The sequence below is a fragment of the Chlorocebus sabaeus genome, chromosome 26 (genome assembly GCF_047675955.1).
Source record: "Chlorocebus sabaeus isolate Y175 chromosome 26, mChlSab1.0.hap1, whole genome shotgun sequence".
In the NCBI taxonomy this organism is placed as follows: Eukaryota; Metazoa; Chordata; class Mammalia; order Primates; family Cercopithecidae; genus Chlorocebus; species Chlorocebus sabaeus.
This window is the reverse complement of record NC_132929.1, coordinates 47,957,894-47,977,611: the sequence shown is the minus strand read 5'-3', so window position 1 is coordinate 47,977,611 and position 19,718 is coordinate 47,957,894. Positions and strand designations below refer to the sequence as shown.

General features: G+C 50.4%; 1 protein-coding gene across 1 annotated transcript in view; it reads left to right on the top strand.

Moving 5' to 3' along the window:
* Positions 1 to 17,832, top strand: part of GRAMD2A (GRAM domain containing 2A) — a 41,124-nt gene extending 23,292 nt beyond the window's left edge. The window contains exons 2-12 of the mRNA XM_008016022.3: positions 6,325 to 6,417; positions 7,262 to 7,319; positions 7,691 to 7,766; positions 8,407 to 8,510; positions 9,140 to 9,238; positions 9,529 to 9,600; positions 10,792 to 10,848; positions 12,788 to 12,932; positions 13,068 to 13,278; positions 14,173 to 14,277; positions 14,538 to 17,832. Of these exons, the coding sequence (XP_008014213.3) occupies positions 6,325 to 6,417; positions 7,262 to 7,319; positions 7,691 to 7,766; positions 8,407 to 8,510; positions 9,140 to 9,238; positions 9,529 to 9,600; positions 10,792 to 10,848; positions 12,788 to 12,932; positions 13,068 to 13,278; positions 14,173 to 14,277; positions 14,538 to 14,541 (1,024 nt within the window). The 3' untranslated portion in view covers positions 14,542 to 17,832. The remainder of the gene's footprint in view (positions 1 to 6,324; positions 6,418 to 7,261; positions 7,320 to 7,690; positions 7,767 to 8,406; positions 8,511 to 9,139; positions 9,239 to 9,528; positions 9,601 to 10,791; positions 10,849 to 12,787; positions 12,933 to 13,067; positions 13,279 to 14,172; positions 14,278 to 14,537) is intronic.
* Positions 17,833 to 19,718: the final 1,886 nt, after the last annotated feature.

The window sequence follows — 19,718 nt, the reverse complement described above, 5'->3', positions numbered from 1 at the left end:
GTGGACTGGGCTTGCGTGGTGTAGCAGGAATGAGAAAAGAGATGGTTTCATGGGTTATCTCGGGGGTCGGCGGGGAGGACCTGAGGGCTTGATTGGCTGTGGAGGTGGGGAGAAGAATGAGTGGAGTATTCTGGCCTGGGTCACTGTAGGGAGGATAGAGCCTTTCACAGACATTGGACGCCAAAGAGGAAGCAGGCTTGGGGGGCTGCTGCTGAGCTTACATGCATGGATGCATCTAGATGGCAGGGTGTGAAGCTTGGGAGGGTGTGGGTGTCAAGGTTACAGAGTTAGACTTGGGAGTGACTGCCTGGTGTGGGTATTTGGAGCCCGGGGGAGGTGTGCAGAGCAGAGTGCCTGTATCAGGTGCACCACGAGGCCCCTAGACTCCTGTGTATCTGGGCTCCCACTCATTGCCCTCTCCTCTCCTGCCCTGTCTCCCCATTCTTGACATCTCCCTGTGCTGGTGCCATTCTTGCCCTCTGGCAGCTTCTCAGGCTGAGGAGCTCCCTACCTGCCTTATGATGCGAAAAGGGAGTATTTTTGCTGCCTGGGGCTGGAGAGCAGGCAGACACCTGCTGTGCCCCCTAGGGAGGGGCCTTCCTGCCTTCAGACCAGGCTCAGCTGGGGGAAGGGGCCTCATCAGAGGATTTCCAATCTTTTCTACCCCCTTTAATGTCAAAATACTGCCACTCCCCTGCTCCACACCTCTCCTGACAGAAATTAGAGTTTTTTGTGGCTTCTAGGACTCCTGACATGAACTCCACAGCTGGGGCGTGGGGACGGGACGGGACGGGACAGGACGGGACGGGATGGGACAGAGCGGGAGGAGATGTGGTTCACGACCCATAGGGCATGAACACCTAGCGTGAGAAAAAGTCTGTGAGTAGAGTCTACAGTGGCTGCCCGCAGGGTGGGCGACCAGGCTGAGCCCTGTGCTCTTAAAGCCTCCTTTGCCCTCTGGGTTGGGGCCTAGCTGGTCACTGGCTGTCCCCTGCCTGACTGGTTCTGCTGGTGCGTGCTCAGTGACCACTCTGCCCTGTACTTCTTCAAGTGGCACTGCTCCCATTTCTTTTTTTTTTTTTTTTCTTTGAGGCGGAGTTTCACTCTTGTTGTCCAGGCTGGAGTGCAATGGCACGATCTCAGCTCACCGCAACCTCCGCCTCCCAGGTTCAAGCAATTGTCCTGCCTCAGCCTCCCTAGTAGCTGGGATTATAGGCATGTGCCACCAGGCCCAGCTAATTTTGTATTTTTAGTAGAGACGGGGTTTCTCCATGTTGGTCAGGCTGGTCTCGAACTCCCAACCTCAGGTGATCCACCCGCCTCGGCCTCCCAAAGTGCTGGGATTACAGGCGTGAGCCACTGCGCCCGGCCTCTTTATTTTCATTTGTCAAAATAAACACTACAGGGGAGAAGATACGACTATTTAGTGGAAAGTGAATGAAGATTGTTTTGCGAGCATTGCAGGTTTCCTCATTTTAGCCATAGAAAGGGTCTCTGAGCCAAGAGCATTATCAGCAGAGAGACAGGAGGAACTGGCTTCAGTGGATAAACATAAAGGAGTGGCTTGTAACCATCCCCTTGATCATGTGTAAAGGAGTTGGCTTTTTTTTTTTTAAAGACAGAATTTCACTCTGGTTGCCTAGGCTGGACTGGAGTGCAATGGTGCGATCTCGGCTCACTGCAAGCTCCGCCTCCTGGGTTCAAGTGATTTTCCTGCCTCAGCCCCTTGAGTAGCTGAGATTACAGGTGCCCGCCACCATGCCCAGCTAATCTTTGTATTTTTAGTAGAGATGGGTTTTCAACATGTTGGCCAGACTGGTCTTGAACTCCTGACCTCGGGTGATCCGCCTGCCTCAGCCTCTCAAAGTGCTGGGAGCCTGCCTTCAGATCAGGCTCAGCCACCATGCCCAGCCAGGAGTTGGCTTTTAATTTTTTTTTTTTCTTTTTTTTTTGAGACGGAGTCTCGCTCTGTCGCCCAGGCTGGAGTGCAGCGGCCGGATCTCAGCTCACTGCAAGCTCCGCCTTCCAGGTTCACCCCATTCTCCTGCCTCAGCCTCCTGAGTAGCTGGGACTACAGGCGCCTGCCACCTCGCCCGGCTAAGTTTTTGTATTTTTTTTTAAGTAGAGACGGGGTTTCACCGTGTTAGCCAGGATGGTCTCGATCTCCTGACCTCGTGATCCGCCCGTCTCGGCCTCCCAAAGTGCTGGGATTACAGGCTTGAGCCACCGCACCCGGCCCGAGTTGGCTTTTAATTTAAAGAGACTCGAGAGTTGGCCGGGCTTGGTGGCTGAGCCTGGTCTGAAGGCAGGAAAGCCCCTCCCCAGAGTTGTCTTGAGCGCCTGCTGCATGCTCAGCACTGGACTCAGGGGATTCAGTGAAGGACTAGGCGGAGTCTGTGCATCTCCAGGGGCTCACAGACTCTGAAACAGTGTGACAGATGCCGAGAGGAGACTTCCCATCAGGGTGCTGTGAGTGTCTGAAGCAGAGACTCCTCACCTAGGCTGGGGGAGGGCTGAGGGAAAGCTTCTCTCCCTGAGAAAGTCACATTTGAACCTAAGGATGTGTTTGGTTTAGAATCCATGCAAAGACATGATTATCTATGCAAGATTAGATAATCCATACAAGATTATAATTATACCAGTTTCTAAGGCTCAGCTTCCTTTTCTCTAGGAACCCCACTGTGAGTATTTCAGATCTGTGCGTCCTCTGAGCTCCTGCTGTCCTGAGAACTTGAGTCACACTCTCAAGCAACAGGCTCCCTGCCTCTGAAAGCACTGTCTAAGCTCCTCCCCATTGTCATCCCATTCTATCCCTCGTCCATCCTTCAGGCTAGAGTGCAGGTTCTTTAGAGCTGAGCCTACAGGATTTTTCCCTGGCGGCCCCATGGGTTGACTGCCAGGCTCACGCTGTAACGGCTCAGTGGTCTGACTTGTGTATGCTGCTCCTCCAAGGACTGTCCTGTGAGAGGACTTAGACCAAGCGAGAAACATACATGGAAGAAATAGATGGAATCTACCACACAGTAATTACACACAGACACAGCAGAAATACCACAGACAAAAGAGAAATGACAAATTGGGGAAAATATCACAAAAATGATAAACTAAGGATTAACATTCTCAATAAAGAATTTACAGGTCGGACATGGTGGTTCATACCTGTAATCCCAGTACTTTGGGAGGCCAAGGCAGGTGAATCACCTGAGATCAGGAGTTCAAGACCAGACTGCCCAACATGGTGAAACCCCATCTCTACTAAAAAAACAAAAACAAAAACTATATATATATATACACACACACACACGCACACACACACATACATATATATACATATATATACACATGTATATACACACGCACATATAAATTAGCCAGATGTGGTGGCAGGCTTCTGTAATCCCAGCTACTCAGGAGACTGAGGCATGAGAATCGCTTGAACCTGGGAGGTGGAGGTTGCAGTGAGCTGAGATCACGCCATTGCACTCCAGCTTGGGTGTCAGAGTGAGACTCTGTCTCAAAAAAAAAAAAAGAAAGCTAGACATGGTGGCTCACACCTGTAATCCCAGCACTTTGGGAAGCTGAGGTGGGATGACTGAGCTTAGGAGTTTAGGACCAGCCTGGACAACACAGTGAGACCCCCCCCTACAAAAAAATGAAAAACAGCCTGGCGTGGTGGCAGAGGCCTATAGTCCCAGCTACTTGGGACGCTGAGGTGGGAGGATCACTTGAGGTCTGGAGGTTGAGGCTGCAGTGAGCCAAGATTGCACCACTGTACTCTAGCCTGGGCGACAGAGTGAAACCCTGTCTCAAAAAAAAAAAAAGGGCTGGACACGGTGGCTCATGCCTGTAATCCCAGCACTTTGGGAGGCCAAGGCAGGGGGATTACAAGGTCAGGAGTTCGAGACTAGCCTGGTCAGTATGGTGAAACCCTGTCTCTACTAAAAAATACAAAATTAGTCGGGTGCAGTGACACACGCCTGTAGTCCCAGCTACTTGGGAGGCTAGGCAGGAGAATCACTGGAACCCAGGAGGCGAGGTTGCAGTGAGCCGAGATCCCGACACTGGACTCCAGCCTAGGCAATAGCAAGACACCATCTCAAAAAAAAAAAAAAAAAAAAGGCCAGTAAAAATTTATACAAATGAAGAAAGAACTTCAATACAAATGAAGAAAGTATTTCACCTGTGAATTGTCTATAAGACAATGAAATTCTAGTGGTTAATAATTATTTGGAAAAAAGTGTTCACCCTACCAGTAAGCAGAAATACAAATGAAGACAACGTATTTTCACCTATCAGATTTGCAAAGGTGAGTGAGAGACAATATCCAGAGAAGGGCCTGAATATCGGGAAACAGGCACGCTCATATCGTGCTGATGCCTGGGTTAACTGGAATAGTATCTGTTCATTCTTTTTTTTTTTTTTTTTCCTGAGATGGAATCTCGCTCTATAGCGCCATCTTGGCTCACCGCAACCTCTGCCTCTTGGGTTCAAGCAGTTCTCTGTCTCAGCCTCCTGAGTAGCTGGGACCACAGACGCCCGCCACCACAACTGGCTACTTTTTTTGTATTTTTACTAGAGACAGGGTTTCACTATCTTGGCCAGGCTGGTCTTGAACTCCTGACCTTGTGATCCGCCTGCCTCAGCTTCCCAAAGTGCTGGGATTACAGGCGTGAGCCACCGTGCCTGGCCTGCATCTGTTCATTCTCAATCCACTAATTTCACTTCTGAGAATCTATCCTAGGAATGGACAGTGAGTGACATGGGAAATTTCTCATGAAATCAGGTTAAGCCACAGAAGTAGGGTACACAAATTATAGATTATATAACCATTTATATAGGTTATATATTTATCATACATTTTTTCTTTGGGTGATTTTTGGGGAATCTTTCTTATAGGTGATTTTGATCTTATATTTTTCATATTTTCTATAATGAGCTTTAAAAATCAAGGGGAAAAAAACCTCTGTGAAATGTGACGTGATGGAACCAAATAAATCCAGAAATCAACTTTGAGAGTCAAGTCTCTAACAAAATCTGTCACTTCACAAGACTGTTGTAGGTATATGTTGATATGTGTGATAAAATCCTCTCTAAGGTGGAGGACAGAGGTAACCAGGCCACATGGCCATGGCTGGACTGATTTTGTGGGTGAGGTCACTGGCTGTTCACTGTAATACCGGACACAGCCTGTCCCTTGGCAGGACTCAGTTTCGTAATCTGTACAATGGTATGGTGGGAGGGGGTGAGGCTAAATCAGTCTCTGAGGGTCCTGGCAGATCTTAGGCTGATGCAATAACTCTGTTCTTGAAGAAGAGAACTTTGGCTGGCCTCAGTCACAGAGCGGAGTGTGACTGAGCACTGAGATTTGTAGGTTCCAGGCTCCAGCTCCTAATCTGCTGTGGGACCACTGCACATGACCTTGTTACCTGTTCCTGACCACCATACTGCCCCAGTGTGGCCGTGTTTCTTGGCCATCCTCTCTCTCGGTCAGCCCCTGCGCCCACTCGGTTGGAGCTGGTTTGATGGCTCAGGCTTTATTGATGTGAAGCCTGGAGGAGTGTTTCTTTGGAGGAAGCCAGGGTAACGATCCTTTGGAGCGTTTAGTGGAGGCAGGAACTCAAAGGCCATTGGAGAGCCCTACCTGCCCAGGGAGAAAGGATCTGTTCCCTCCCATGCTGTCCCTCAGGGACATTTTTGAGATGTTTTGGCTCTCATCACCAAGCTGTCCTGACTGTTGGAGGTGACTGAGGCCACTTCCTGGTATAAGATGGCTCCTCTCCTCCTGGCCACACTCACCTGCAGGCAGACGGGCGTCCACCTCCCACACCTTTAGCGCATTCGCATTCGCTCCTGAGCTTCATTTGATAAGGCCTCCTGTGCTCAACCTCCTTTCCTGGAACCTGATGGTTTACAGTCATGCCGCGCGGGTACTTTGGACACTTTTGTTCTCGGCATAAGCAAGTCTCAGGGTCCTCCCTCTCAGTGTGCCTCCTCAAGGGTGGGGCTAGAGGCCTCACTCGGCCTGGCCTACGAGCTGCCTGGCACTGGAGATGAGGTAGACAGGTTGATTTTCCTCCCAGACCAGGCATAAGCAGAACTTCGGGCTTTTGGGAAACATGCTGTGTGAGACCCCCAATCCCATCAGCCATCCCAGAACCTCTGCCTGCGCCGCTGCCTCTGAACTGTGACATCTTCAGTGTCACCCTCAATACGAGGGCCAGTCTTGGGTGGGGGACAGAGGCAGCGGCCCTGGGCATGGTGGGGCTGGTGGGGAAAGGTGTCCTCATGAAGCCCCCTTCCTGATGTGGGCCTGTTTTTCCCTAGCAACCAACAAATGCACGGAAAGACAGCTTCTCTGAACAGTGCTGTGCCCTGCAAAGAGAAACCAGACAGAGTTGAGGAGCCCCCGGACTACAGGTGAGGACCCCTTTCCCAGTCGGAGATACACACAGACTTGGGGGTGGGAAGCCCTCAGGAGGTGACCTGTTTGTAAGAAGATCTCAAGGCTGAGCCGGGCCCCTTTGTAGGTCTGTGAGGTCAGGCACAGGCTGCCCCAGGCTTCTTCCTCCCGCCCCTCAGGCCTGTCCCAGTGCACTGGGACCTAGCAGAGTCCATGCTTCTCGGGTTTCCAGCCTCCTCCCTGCTCACCTGTGCCCTGGGCCAACCCAGACAAGGCAAAGGTTTACCTTTTTTCTCAGCGCCATCCCCCTCTCCCAGTGTGGTAGCTTCAGTCAGGTCAGGTGAGTCTGTGCCAAACTTCCCGCAGCAGAGCTCAGGCCACAGGGAGGAGGCGGCAGGGAGGGCAGTCCTGCTGGCATCATGGCCTGCGGCCAGGCCCCGGAGCTGTGAGTCTGACACCTTCACCTCACCCACACCCCAAACTGGTCCCTATTCCGGCACTGCCTGCTCCCCTGCTTACCCCTTGGCCAGAGAAATGGGACAGGGTCTTTGTCACCCAGGTGGGCAGCTCCTCAGCATCTCTGGGAGACTGTGCGCACCTCCTGGAGATGCTGCTCGCTCGCACCGGGGAAGGTGGGCCCTTGGCGACCCCTCCATGCCTCCCGCAGTGCCCTCCCCCAGGGATGAGCTGTATAGCTGTGTTCTTTCTGTACTTGTCATTTTGCTGTGTCCCCTAGAGAAGGGCCCTAGTCTCCGATCTCTGCCCCAAGCTTCTGGCTCAAGGCCAGGGCAGAATTGGCACTGAGTACGCATGGGCAGGACTGGGGTTCCTTGTCCCCAAAATGGAATGTCTCCTTTGCAGTCCGCACTGGCCAGAAGGCTTGAAGGGTGAAGAGATAAAGAAGTGTGGCCGAGAAGGGGTAAGTCTGGAGGCTGACTTCTCACTATTCACCCAGGAAGGGGTCCTGGGCTGCCAGAATTTAGTGACTTTTGGCGCCTTGGCCACCAGGCTGGTCATCAGGAAATCAGGAAGCCTGAGTGGGTGTCCCTTCCTGGGTGGGAGTAGGGTGTCCCCTTCTGCTAATACAAGCTGCCTGTCAGGACCAGCAGCACCAGGAGACAAGCTGTGCTTGGCACACAGCCCTCCATACTCACTGGCTGCTTACTAGCTGCCTCATGCTAAGTCCCCAGCATGGGCCGGGGGGCTGTGGCATTTCCTGTTGGCTGGAGCAGGGCCCCTTTGGCGGTCGCACCTCCCAGGGCTTCTCAGACGCAGCCTGTGTGTTTGCAGATAACACTGAATAAATACAACCAGCAATACCACAAGCTGTTTAAGGATGTTCCCTTGGAGGAAGTGGTTCTCAAAGGTGAGCTGTCTCCCTGGTATAGCTGGTTAGGCACCCAGTGTGCCTGGGGCCAGGGGCCTCTGCTCTGGAGCCTCCAAAGCATGACTTAGAAATGGGAACTGGCTGTCCTTTAGATGTGGACCACTCCCCCAGAATGTGAGAAGACAGGGCTGGTTTGGGACATAGCATTGCATTTTTGAAGGTTTTCTTGGGGAAACGTCAGGGCTTCGGAATCTTGTGTCTGTTCTGCTCTTACCAGTGACTTCTTCCCTGCTCTGGCCTCTCACTGAGCATGTGGGGGCATTTGCACAATCAAGGCCCTCAGGGCAGAGCAGAGCAGGGAAAGGTCAGGGATTCTGCCTGAGGCTGTGAGATTGCAGGCTCGGAGATCAGGGCAGGAACTTGCCTGGACCCTCTGGAGCATGGGTGGAGAAGGAAGAAACATCCAGCAGGCTGGTGGAGTGGAGGGGCAGTCAGGAGAGGGACTCTTCAATGCTGGGGAATGGACTGTTTGGGGTTTGGGGTCTGTGGTGGGGAAGGGGGAGTCTGAGGAAGATAGGTCCTGAGGCTGGACTCTGGACTCCAGAGTGTGAGGACCCACGTCCTGGGGCTTCCTGGGCTGACCTTGCTTATGGCCATTTTCTCTCCTGTGACATCCTAGTGTGCTCCTGTGCCCTCCAGAGGGACCTCCTTCTCCAGGGCCGGCTCTACATCTCCCCCAACTGGCTCTGCTTCCATGCCAGCCTCTTTGGCAGGGATATCAAGGTAGTAATGAGTGGTAAGGGCTGCCATGATCCTGTGAGGGGAGAGCCAGCCTCATGCCTCAAAGTCATGCCTATCTCTCTGCATGCTGGGCCCCGGGTGGAGCCCCTTGCTGGTTGGATGAGCAGCTTCGAGGCATCCCATCCAGTGTCCAGTAAAGTCCTGCCCCTTCTGAAACAGGGGCCCCAATGTGGACCCCACATCTGGCCTGAGCTGGCCTGAACAGTTCATAGCCAAATCATTCTGCCTCTGGGTATTTCAGAAATGCTTTGAGAATCAGAGCGGGATGTCACATTTAGTGGGAGCCATAGTTGTGGCCAAGAAGTAGCCTATGGAGCTCCGTTACTAGGGTGTGACATTTGCCAGAGCCACCATCCTTGGCCTCCTGGATAACAGGGATCATACCTATGTGACAGCCAAGAGTGACACGTCCTGCCAAGGCTGGGGCAGGGTGGCAGGCACAACCGGAAGGGGAGCCTGGATGAGAAGGTAGAAGGCTCAGACACTTCCCCACATGGGGCCAGGCTTCTCCATGTGGCCATGCTGGGCTCATAGCTGGGTCCCTATACAGGGAGCAAAGGGACCATGTCCTTGGGGGTTAGTCCTGAGAGAAGCATCCCTTTCCCTCTCAGGTGGTCATTCCTGTGGTGTCTGTGCAAATGATCAAAAAACACAAGATGGCACGGCTCCTTCCCAATGGACTGGCCATCACCACCAACACCAGCCAGAAGGTCAGTGCACTGGGCCGGCGCTTCCTTGTCAGTCTTCTGCTCCCAGCCCCAGCAGCCCATAGTCTGACTTGGGCACATTCCCAGGTCTTTATTTCACCCCACCCTGCAGCTCTCCAGTACGTATTTCAGGCCATACAACAAGTTGGAAGAGAAGTTCCTAGGCAGAGCTCCTATTGGCTCTCACGGCCTGATACTCCTGTGGGCCTGTGCCCAATCCAGGAGGGGGCTGGCTGGCACAGCAAGGGGTCTCATCTCACCCTATCGCTGTCTGTTTTCTTTCCATATCCCAGTATATCTTTGTGTCACTGCTCTCCCGGGACAGTGTATATGACCTGCTGAGGAGAGTCTGCACCCACCTACAGGTATGGAGCTTGGGAGCAGGAAGGCCAGGGAGGTCTCTCAGGCCTGGATGCAGGTGGACAAGGGTGTTGGGGGAGGTTGCCCATCTCTCCAGCATAGGGAACAGGGCAGGGAGAGGGGAGTTAAAGGCTCAGGCTCAATGTACAAGAGACAGTACTTGGATTGTGTGTCTATGCTTGCAAGCATGTCTTTGAGGCCAGTGGGCCCCCATGTGTCCCCATATCCAGATGCTCCTTGTACATGGGCTTATGTCCCATAAACCCATTAAAAGTTGAAAATATCATAAGTCAAAAATGCACTTAATAGAGGTACACATTACCTATGGAACATCATAGCTTAGCCTCACCTCAAACATCTCAGAATGCTTTCATTAGCCTAGAGCTGGGCAAAATCATCTCCGACAAAGCCTGTTTTGTAATATAACTTATTGAATCCTGTACTGAATGTGAAAAACAGAATGGCTGTATGGTCCCAGCACTTTGGGAGGCCGAGGCAGGTGGATTACCTGAGGTCAAGAGTTCGAGACCAGCCTGGCCAACATAGTGAAACACTGTCTTTACTGAAAATACAAAAATTAGCCGGGTGTGGTGGCAGGCACCTGTAATCCCAGCTACTTGGGAGGCTGAGGCAGGAGAATCACTTGAACCCGGGAGGAGGAGGTTGCAGTGAGCCGAGATTACGCCATTGCACTCCAGTCTGGGTGACAAGAGCAAGACTCCATCTCAAAAAAAAAAAAAAAAAAAAAAAAAAACCAACCAGAATGGCTATATAGGTACTTGAAGTACGGTTTCTACAGAAAGGGTATCACTTTTGTACCATCATGAAGTTGAAAAATCCTAAGTGGAACCATCGTAAGTCAGGGACCATCTGTATGTCCAGGCCCTCACTTGTGCTTCCTTAATGCACAGATAGGAACATGTAGCTGCTTCCCAACATGCCCTGTGACTCTCTCTGGCCTATGGTGAGGAAGAGGGGAGGGGTGGGGCAGCAGGTGGGAGAGTAAGTTGCCTGGGGTTTGCCTCTCTGCTCCAGCATTAAATAGGGGGCCCCCTATAGACCCTGGGAGCTGGGCTTCACCTGACACAAAGTGGCTTATCTGGAGGTAAAGCTCTCTTGGAGAGAGCTGATGCTTCCTCATGCCTGACCTTGCCTGTTCCAGATGGACAAGTGACTGCTTTCCCTTTCCTCCTCAGCCTTCCAGCAAGAAGAGTCTGAGTGTAAGAGAATTTCCAGGGAAACCTGAGTCTCTGGTGAGAGCTGAAGCTGGGAGCAAAGACTGCTGGACTGACAGTGCCTGGAGCTCTGAGGCTTCTGGGCCTCCCAGGGGGGGCCCACAATGCAAATGCAGAACTGGGGCACCAGGCTCAAGAGCCAGTGGCTATATTATGCCAGGGCATCTCCTAAACTTGCTGCACCATAATGCAGACCCACCAGGGCCTGAGCAGATAGGCTTTCTTTTTTCTCCCCTTTTTTTTTTTTGCGACAGAGTCTTGCTATGTCACCCATGCTACAGTGCAGTGGCAACATCTCAGCTCACTGCAACCTTCACCTCCTGGGTTCAAGTGATTCTCCTGCCTCACCCTCCCAAGTAGCTGGGATTACAGGCACTTGCCATCACACCCAGCTAATTTATATATATATATATATATATATATTTTTTTTTTTTTTTTGAGAGGGAGTCTGAGTCTGGCTCTGTGGCCCAGGCTGGAGTGCAGTGGCCGGATCTCAGCTCACTGCAAGCTCCGCCTCCCGGGTTTACGCCATTCTCCTGCCTCAGCCTCCCGAGTAGCTGGGACTACAGGCGCCTGCCACCTCGCCTGGCTAGTTTTTTTTGTATTTTTTAGTAGAGACGGGGTTTCACCATGTTAGCCAGGCTGGTCTCGATCTTCTGACCTCGTGATCCGCCCGTCTCGACCTCCCAAAGTGCTGGGATTACAGGCTTGAGCCACCGCGCCCGGCCTAATTTTATATTTTTAGTAGAGATAGGGTTTCACCATGTTGGCCAGGCTGATCTTGAACTCCTGGCCTCAAGTGATACACTGGCCTCCACCTCCCAAAGTGCTGGGATTATAGGCGTGAGCCACCGTGCCTGGCCGATAGGCTGATTTTCTGAGTAGAACAGAAGTTCAAGCCCCAAAACACTGGCCAGGTTGGGTTGCACACCTGTACAGATGCAGGGCCAGTGGCCCATCCTCTTCTTCAGCTGAGTCAAGATGGCCTTCAAGGGGATAAAGATGTCCCTGGGAGCTGGGTGCAGTGGCTCATGCCTGTAATCCTAGCAATTTGGGAGGCCAAAGCAGGAGGATGACTTGAGCCCAGAAGTTCGAGACCAGACTGGGCAGCATAGTAAGACCCTGTCTCAATAAAAATACAACAAATAGCAGAGCATGGTGACACACACCTGTAGTCCCAGCTTCCCAGGAGGCTGAGATAGGAGGATCACTTGAGCCTGGGAGGTTGAGGCTGCAGTAAGCCAAGATCACAACACTGTATTCCAGCCTGGGCAACAGAGAGAGACCCTGTCAAAAAAAATAAAAGATGTCCCTAGGGCAGAACTCCAAAGACTGTCCTTGTAGAACCCAGACAGACTTATTTTAGATTTGCCAAAGATCCAGAAGTTTCCTTTGGCAGCTGGGGCCCTGGGTAGGCAGAGCTGAGTTTCTAGGGCAGGGATGGGGTAGAAATGACCCTAGGGTGTTTGAAGACTCCTTCAGTAACTATTAGTGGTTAACCAAGCATGTGATATGCATAATACCATGTGCCGGATAGAAGGTGAAGTTCCCATTTTTGTGGATGGGGACCCTAAGTTCTTCCTGCTGAGGTTAGGGCTTGGGATAGAAGGAGCCAGAACTTATCCTACCTAAGACATGTTGTGCTGAGCTTTCTTGGCCTCAGATCTGAGCATGTATCTGGGTTACCTCACATCTAAGATCCCACTGTGGTTCTACACTAGCAGTGTTCAAGGACATCATTTCCTGGCAGAATAGCTAGTCACAGCAAGGGAGCAGAGAGGAGAGGCATATGGTTGCTGTAGCAACTGCCCTCCCCACTTGTACCTGCTTCCATCCCTGGCTAGGCATCTATATTTGGTAATATCTGGAGAAAACTGTGATAAACCTGGTATGGGCTCCTTAGGGCAAGTGAGTTCCCAAGGGCCATGGTAAGATAGCTTCTCCTGTCTTACTGCAGGAAGTCCTCATCCCTGAGATGAAGTGGAGAAAGGTATGCCCTTCCTCCAGGTCCCTGTCTCTACCAGACAACATCCCTTGTATCCCTCCAGCATCCGTGGACTCCACAGACAGTTTCTTCCCCTCCAGGAAGCCTTCAAGGTCTGGTAAGTTCGGGGGGCTTGTCCATGGCAACTACTTGCAAAGGCCAGACTTTCTGTCTTCCCAGTTCCATATAAGGGGCTCACCACAGCCAGCAGGGCTTCTGAGAGCTGATTTTTTTTTCCTCCAAATCCATATAGAAAAATCAAGAACCCAAGTAGCTTCAGAAAACGGTGGGAAGTGGGCATGGCCCATGCCGGGCTGGGGTCCTGCCTGCCCTAAGAAGATGCCAAACTGCTCTCCCACTGCAAAGAATGCTGTCTATGAGGAGGATGAGCTGGAGGAGGAGCCCAGGAGCACTGGGGAGCTGACGCTGTGGGATTACCGGCTCCTCAAGGTCTTCTTTGTGCTGTAGGTGACTATACTGGGGAGGGGGACAGACCCACCTGCATGTCTAGGTGTTTGGAACAAAGGCCTTGGAGTGTGGGGAGTTCACTCTTCAGAACCGGGAGGAAGGTTCTGAGTCAAATTCAAGTTCTTGGGTGGTATTTGAAGGCCACGTGGCATGCCCTTCTGTAGCAAGAGAAAGGATCTCAAGTTTTTATTCTTGAAACCTTGTAATTTAGGGTTAAGACTATTTGGTGGAGAGGGGCAGGATATGGACATGTTGAAAAGAGGAAAAGCTGCATAGGATTTGGGAGAAGGAGGGCCAGGAAAATTGGAGAGAGAGAGGAAAAGCATGGCCTCTCCACTGCCCACCACTAGGGTAGCTTCTGGAACCCCTGACTTGTCTCTACCTCTGTCTAAGGACCAGTAGAGCAGTGAGCATCGTGGGAAGTGACATGAACAGCCAGCCCCTGCTTTCCCTCACCTTAGCTCATCAGCCTTCTCTGGCTCTGCTAGCCGGGTTTTGACCATCAACATCAGCACCTGCTGGGGGGAATGGGCCCAACGCCTAGGGGGTCATCATCATGGCCTCCCAGAGGAGGCACAGGAAGGACCACGGTGGCTAGTGAGATGGAGGGTAGGATGACTGTTCTGGCTGTCTGGCCAGAGCTCCCTCCAGGGCTCAGCCTAAGGGCCCAGAGCTCTAGCTGGGCTGTGAGGACACTTCCATGGGGAAGTCTCAAGACCCTTACATGGCCTCTGGGAAGAAAGATGCTGAGGCCTGAACTGGCTGCAGGACAAAGGGCTCTTTAATTCTTCCAACTGCAGGGTAGCTTGGTTCCCACTGTTTGTGGTGAACTTCCAGAAATGCTCTTTCTGTGGAAGAAATATTCAATTCCGTATTGTCCCCTTCTCCAGGATCTGCTTCCTGGTCATGTCCTCATCCTATCTGGCGTTCCGTATTTCTCGGCTAGAGCAGCAGTTATGCACCTTGAGTTGGAATGGCCCAGTCCCTGGGCACAGGTGAGGCCTTTTCTCTTCCTAATACTTTTGATATTGAGGGTTGAGGACAGGGGCCAAGAACCTCAGGCCAGGCTGCCTGGCTGGACTTGGTCCTGTTTTGAGCTGGCTTCTGACCCTAAGCAAGGTTGGGCAGCATGCAGGGTACATCGGTCCCACCCAGGCCCACTCTTGGGGGAAATAAAGTTATCACTGGCCCTTCTGCCCATGTCCGTCTGCCTTCTGGGCCCTTTCCTTGATGTGGACATCTTTCCTGTGTGCAGGTAACAGCCACTTGGCCTTTGTCCCCATTCCTTCTTCAAGAAGAATGTTCTGGGTGCTAAGTCTCCACCAATGTGGTTTACAGTGCTGCTGCGCTAAGACTGCCTATGAAGGAAAACATTCCAGATCCCTCCTCCTCCCCGCAGCTCTTCTCCTCCCTCTATGAGAGACCTGAAGTACCTATTTACAAAGTAACTGGCTTCTACGATTTTTGGACTCAAACAAAAAGCCAGAGTTTTTGGAACCAACTGAGGAATTCTGTACACAAAGCTTCAGCAACCACTTAAATGAGAAAAAAAAAAACACAACAAACTGGGTCCTTGGAAACAGTTCTGGCACACAGGCAGCACACTGGAGGCCACCTCAAGGGACAGAGGCCATGCTTTCATATTTGGAATGTGGCTCTGCCACACAGCTCACCCCCATGGTGAGGTCAGAGGTCAGAACACAAATCACCCATGTGGGCTCTGCTCTCTCCCAACACTCTGTGTTCCCACAGGGCTTCTCTGCGGGCAGCCAGGCACCTGTCAGGCTTGGGCAGGGGCCTGCTGAGAAGCCGTGAATGCAGAGGGGAGGGCTCATGGCCAGGATTCCAGCCAGAGATGAATTTCCATGCTCTGGGCCGGGGCTTTGTGTCGGCTCCTCATGAGGTGGCTGGCTGCATTACGGGGAGATGTTGCCTATGGCGGGGATGGTGGCAGGGGCTGTGAAGAACAGAGGTACCCAAATGCTGTGTCCTCAGCTGTCACTTTCTGGTGAGACAGGTGGAGCAGGGCCTTTGATCACTGTGGTCACAAACCTGGTACTGGGTTTTGCCCTTGTGTGTTCAAACATGTCTAAGGTGTACCAAGCCCTGGAAATAGGGAAGAGGAGGGTGGAGGCTTGCATCTGAGGTCTTGCTGTCTACTCCCTGCCTGCCTGCCCAGATCTCAGGCATGGCCAACAGCAGCCCGTTTGGGGGGCTTGTCTGGGCAGCTGCGTGTGATGGTGTTGAGCCATCACAGGGCAGAGGTCACTGTGTCACCCCTGTAGTCACTGGGTTGCAGGCCATGGAGGAGGGACCTCCAGTCCATGGGGCCTATTCTCCATTAAGGTGGAAGTATCCACTGTGGGCCTGGAGCAGTGCAGGAACCAGGCCAGGGGGTCTATCTCATACCTCTGGGGACAGGAAAGGTAGAGGATGAGGAGCTTGGACATAGTGGCGGTTTTGCCTTGGATATTCCTCTTCCTCTATCAAGGCCTTCTCCTCTGTGCCCCACAACTCTGGCCTCATCACCCTGGGACTCCCATCTGCTAAGATAGTGGCTTTGGAGGTTCTGGAAGGGCCTTAGTGAGGAGGCCAGAAGTATCAGGGAAAGTTGCTGAAGATGGGGTGGGCAGTGTCAGAAACAGCCACTGTTTCCCCTTCTTCAGACACTGAAAGATTAATCAGGGAATGAAATCCAGGTGGAAATTATTTATTGTGGAGCAGACGACTGTTTGTCCTGTTTATGACAAACCCAAATGAGGACCGGAGGGACTACCAGTAAGTGGTCTCTTCATGCTCTCCCCATCCCAGTTTTTAGGATAAAACAGCCTGGCCTTTTGTGTTGCTTGCACCAAATCTGTATGTCTCAGGTGAAACTCACTCTTCCATGAATGGCCATCCTTTTTTTTTTTTTTGGAAACAGCCCCTTTCACCCTTTCATTAGTCTTTTTTAGGAAAATAACCCTTCTTGCTTCAGCACTTCTCCCTGGTCCTTGCTGAAAGACAGATAAAAATCCATTCTCTGAGCCTTGCTAGGTTGTTAGAGGCCATGAGAGGTGCCAGTTATAGGTGGATGTGCCAAGATGCTGGTGAACTTGGTCTTCAGGTATACTCAGGCTCAGAAAGGGCAAGAGCCATGCTGCAGGGCAGGTGACTTTGGAGGTGCACTTGGGGCCCAGGGCTTTGAGTGGTGTGGGTGTGCATGTCCTTCCAGATGGTGCTGTGTTTCTCCCTGTTGTCCCCCTACCTGGTCCTCTGGGGCCACCGTGCCTTCTGCTGTGTGCATTTATAAACGATGTGTATTTTATATAGACCTGCTTGCGATGGCTAATGCTCCTCTAATTCCCTGAACTTGGTTCAACCACCCTTGGGTTGTTTTGCTATGGCCTTTGCCTTTGAAAATATTTTAAAATAAAAAACTTGATTTTTCTAGTGTACGATGGTATAGAAAGTTCATTTTTATCCTCTCACCACTCACTACAGGTACTCTTACTGACATACTCAGCCCTCAGGAGACTGATGGAGCCCAAGTCATTCCTATAGTCCCAAGTACTCTGCAAATCTCAAAGGACTTTAGCTGAGCTGACTTATACCTCAGGCGTATGGCGAAGAGTGAGGGTGGCCACAGCAAACCCCCACAGCCCTCTGCCTCTGTCGGGTGGACACTGGGAATACTTACCCATTTTCTCTGAGCAACTCCAAAGCAATGTCCCTGGCTCAAACAGGACTATGCTTCTGATCCAGGAATTAACGTATGGAGTTCAGAGCCAGAAGGCTCGTGCGGCCTTTTCTATGACCCAGAGTCTAGGTAAGGAGGTAAAATTCCAATTTGGGCCATATCACCTGTCTTCTTTCTCCCTGTGATGCCCCCTCTAGTAGTGATTCATTCATTCAATAAATATTATTGAGCCAAGGCTACATACCAGGTACTAAGCTGGGCACTGGAGCCATGAACATGGCAGGCATGTCTGTGTCCCATGGAACTTAACTTACATTCCATGGACAGGTAATTCCAAGTAAATATGTAAACAAACAAGATAATTGCAGATAGTGATTTTCAAAAGAAACAGCGACATGATGAAGTGTGATGAACAGTGGTACAGAGGGAGATGGCTTTAGATGACATGGTTAAGAAAGTTCTCCAAAGTGACAAGCTGGTGCTTAAAGCATCAGCAGTCAGTCATGAGAGGAGCTGGGAACACCACATTCCTGGAAGAGGGATCAGCAACTGCAAAAGTTAGGAAAGGACATGTTTGTCTCTGAGGAGCAGAGAGACTATCTGCATGTTAGAATCCTAGGATACTAAGTGGGAGAGTGACATGAAAAGAGGTTACAGAGGTCGACGCAAGAAAAAACCCAATCGAAAAATGAGCAAAAGGCTAGACCCAGTGGCTCATGCCTAATCCCAATACTTTGGGAGGCTGAGGCAGGTGGATCGCTTTGAACCCAGAAGTTCGAGACCAAACTGGCCAACATGGGGAAACCCCATGTCTACTAAAAATACAAAAATCAGGCCAGGCATGGTGGTCATGCCTGTAATCCCAGCAGTTTGGGAGGCCGAGGTGGGTTGATCACGAGGTCAGGAGTTCAAGACCAGCCTGACCAACATGGTGAAACCCCATCTCTAATAAAAATATAAAAATTAGCCGGGTGTGGTGGCGGGCGCCTGTAATCCCAGCTACTCAGGAGGCTGAGGCAGGAGAATTGCTTGAACATGGGAGGCAGAGGTTGCAGTGAGCCGAGATCACGCCACTGCACTCCAGCCTGGGTGACAGAGCAAGACTCCGTCTCAAAAAAAAAAAAAAGTTAGCCAGGCATGGTGGTATGCACCTATAGTTCCAGCTACTCAGGGGTTGAGGTAGGAGGATAGCTTGAACCCAGGAGGTGGAGGCTGCAGTGAGCAGAGATCACGCCACTGCACTCCAACCTGGGTAACAGAGCAAGACCGTCTTTAAAAAAAAAAAAAAAAAAGGCAAAGGATTTGAATAGATATTTCTCTAAAGAAGATACACAGATGGCCAATAACCAATGAAAAGATGTTCAACATCACTAATCGTTAGGGAAATGCCAGTCAAAACCACAATGAAGTACCACTTCACACTCATTAGAATGGCTACTCTCAAAGAACAGAAAAGAAACAGAAAATAACAACTGTTGGTGAACATGTGGAGAATTAGTAACTCTGGGAATGACTTGGGCTAGGTTGGTGAAGATATGGAGAACTGTACTGTTGGTGAGAATGTAAAGTGGCTTATCTACTGTGTGAAACAGGACAGTGGCTACTCAAAAAATTAAAAATAGAATTACCATACGATCCAGCAATTCTACTTCTGAGTATATAGCCAAAAGAACTGGGAGAATAATCCTGAAGAAATTTTTCTTTTTTTTTTCTTTAAAGACAGGGTCTCACTTTGTCACCCAGACTGAAGTACAGTGGTGTGATCACAGCTTACTGCAGCCTTGACCTCCAGGGCCCAACTTGAATAAATACTTGAACACACATGTTCATAGCAGCATTATATACAATAATCGAAAATTAGAAGCAACTCAAGTGTCCATCCATGGATGAATAAACACACATATATATATATATTATCTATATATACACACAATGAAACATATATGGATATTCATCTATCCATGGATATGTAAATATACAAAAATATTCAGCCTTGAGAAGGAAAAAAAGTCAGACACATGCTCTAACATTGATGAACCTTGTGGACATTAAGCTAAGTGAAATAAGTCAGTCCAAAAAAAAAAAAAAAAAGATTCTAGAATCCAGGCTTGTAAAAAGAAAAAAATAAAAACAAAACCCCTCACAAATACTGGGCAGGGTACAGTGGCTCATGCTTGTAATTCCAGCTACACAGGAGGGAGGATCACCTGAGGCCAGGAGTTTGACACCAGCCTTAGCAACACAGCGAGACCCCATCTCTTAAAAAACAAAGACAAATACTGTATGGTTTGGCTTATAGGTGGTATGTGGAGTAGTCAAATTCATAGAGACAGAAAGTAGAATGGTGGCTGCCAGGGGCTGAGGGAAGGGGGAAATGGAGAACTGTTGTTTAATGGGTACAGAGTTGCAGTTTTGCAAGATGAAGAGTTCTGGAGATCGGGTGCACAATAGGGTAATGTTCTTAACACTACTGAACTATATGCTAAATATGGTTAAGATGGTAAATTTTATGTCACTTTACCACAATTTTTTAAAAGTTAAAAGAGTTTGGTGGGGTAGGCAGAAGAGTTTGGATTTTATATATTCCCTGGGTATTAGCTCAGATCGGAAAGTTTGGCAGGGCAGATCAGTGGTTGTTGAAACCAAGTGCTTTCCTTTGCTAGAGGAAATAAACACCTAGATATTTTTTTTTTTTTTATTTTTATTTTATTTTATTTTATTTTATTTTTTTTTTGAGACGGAGTCTTGCTCTGTAGC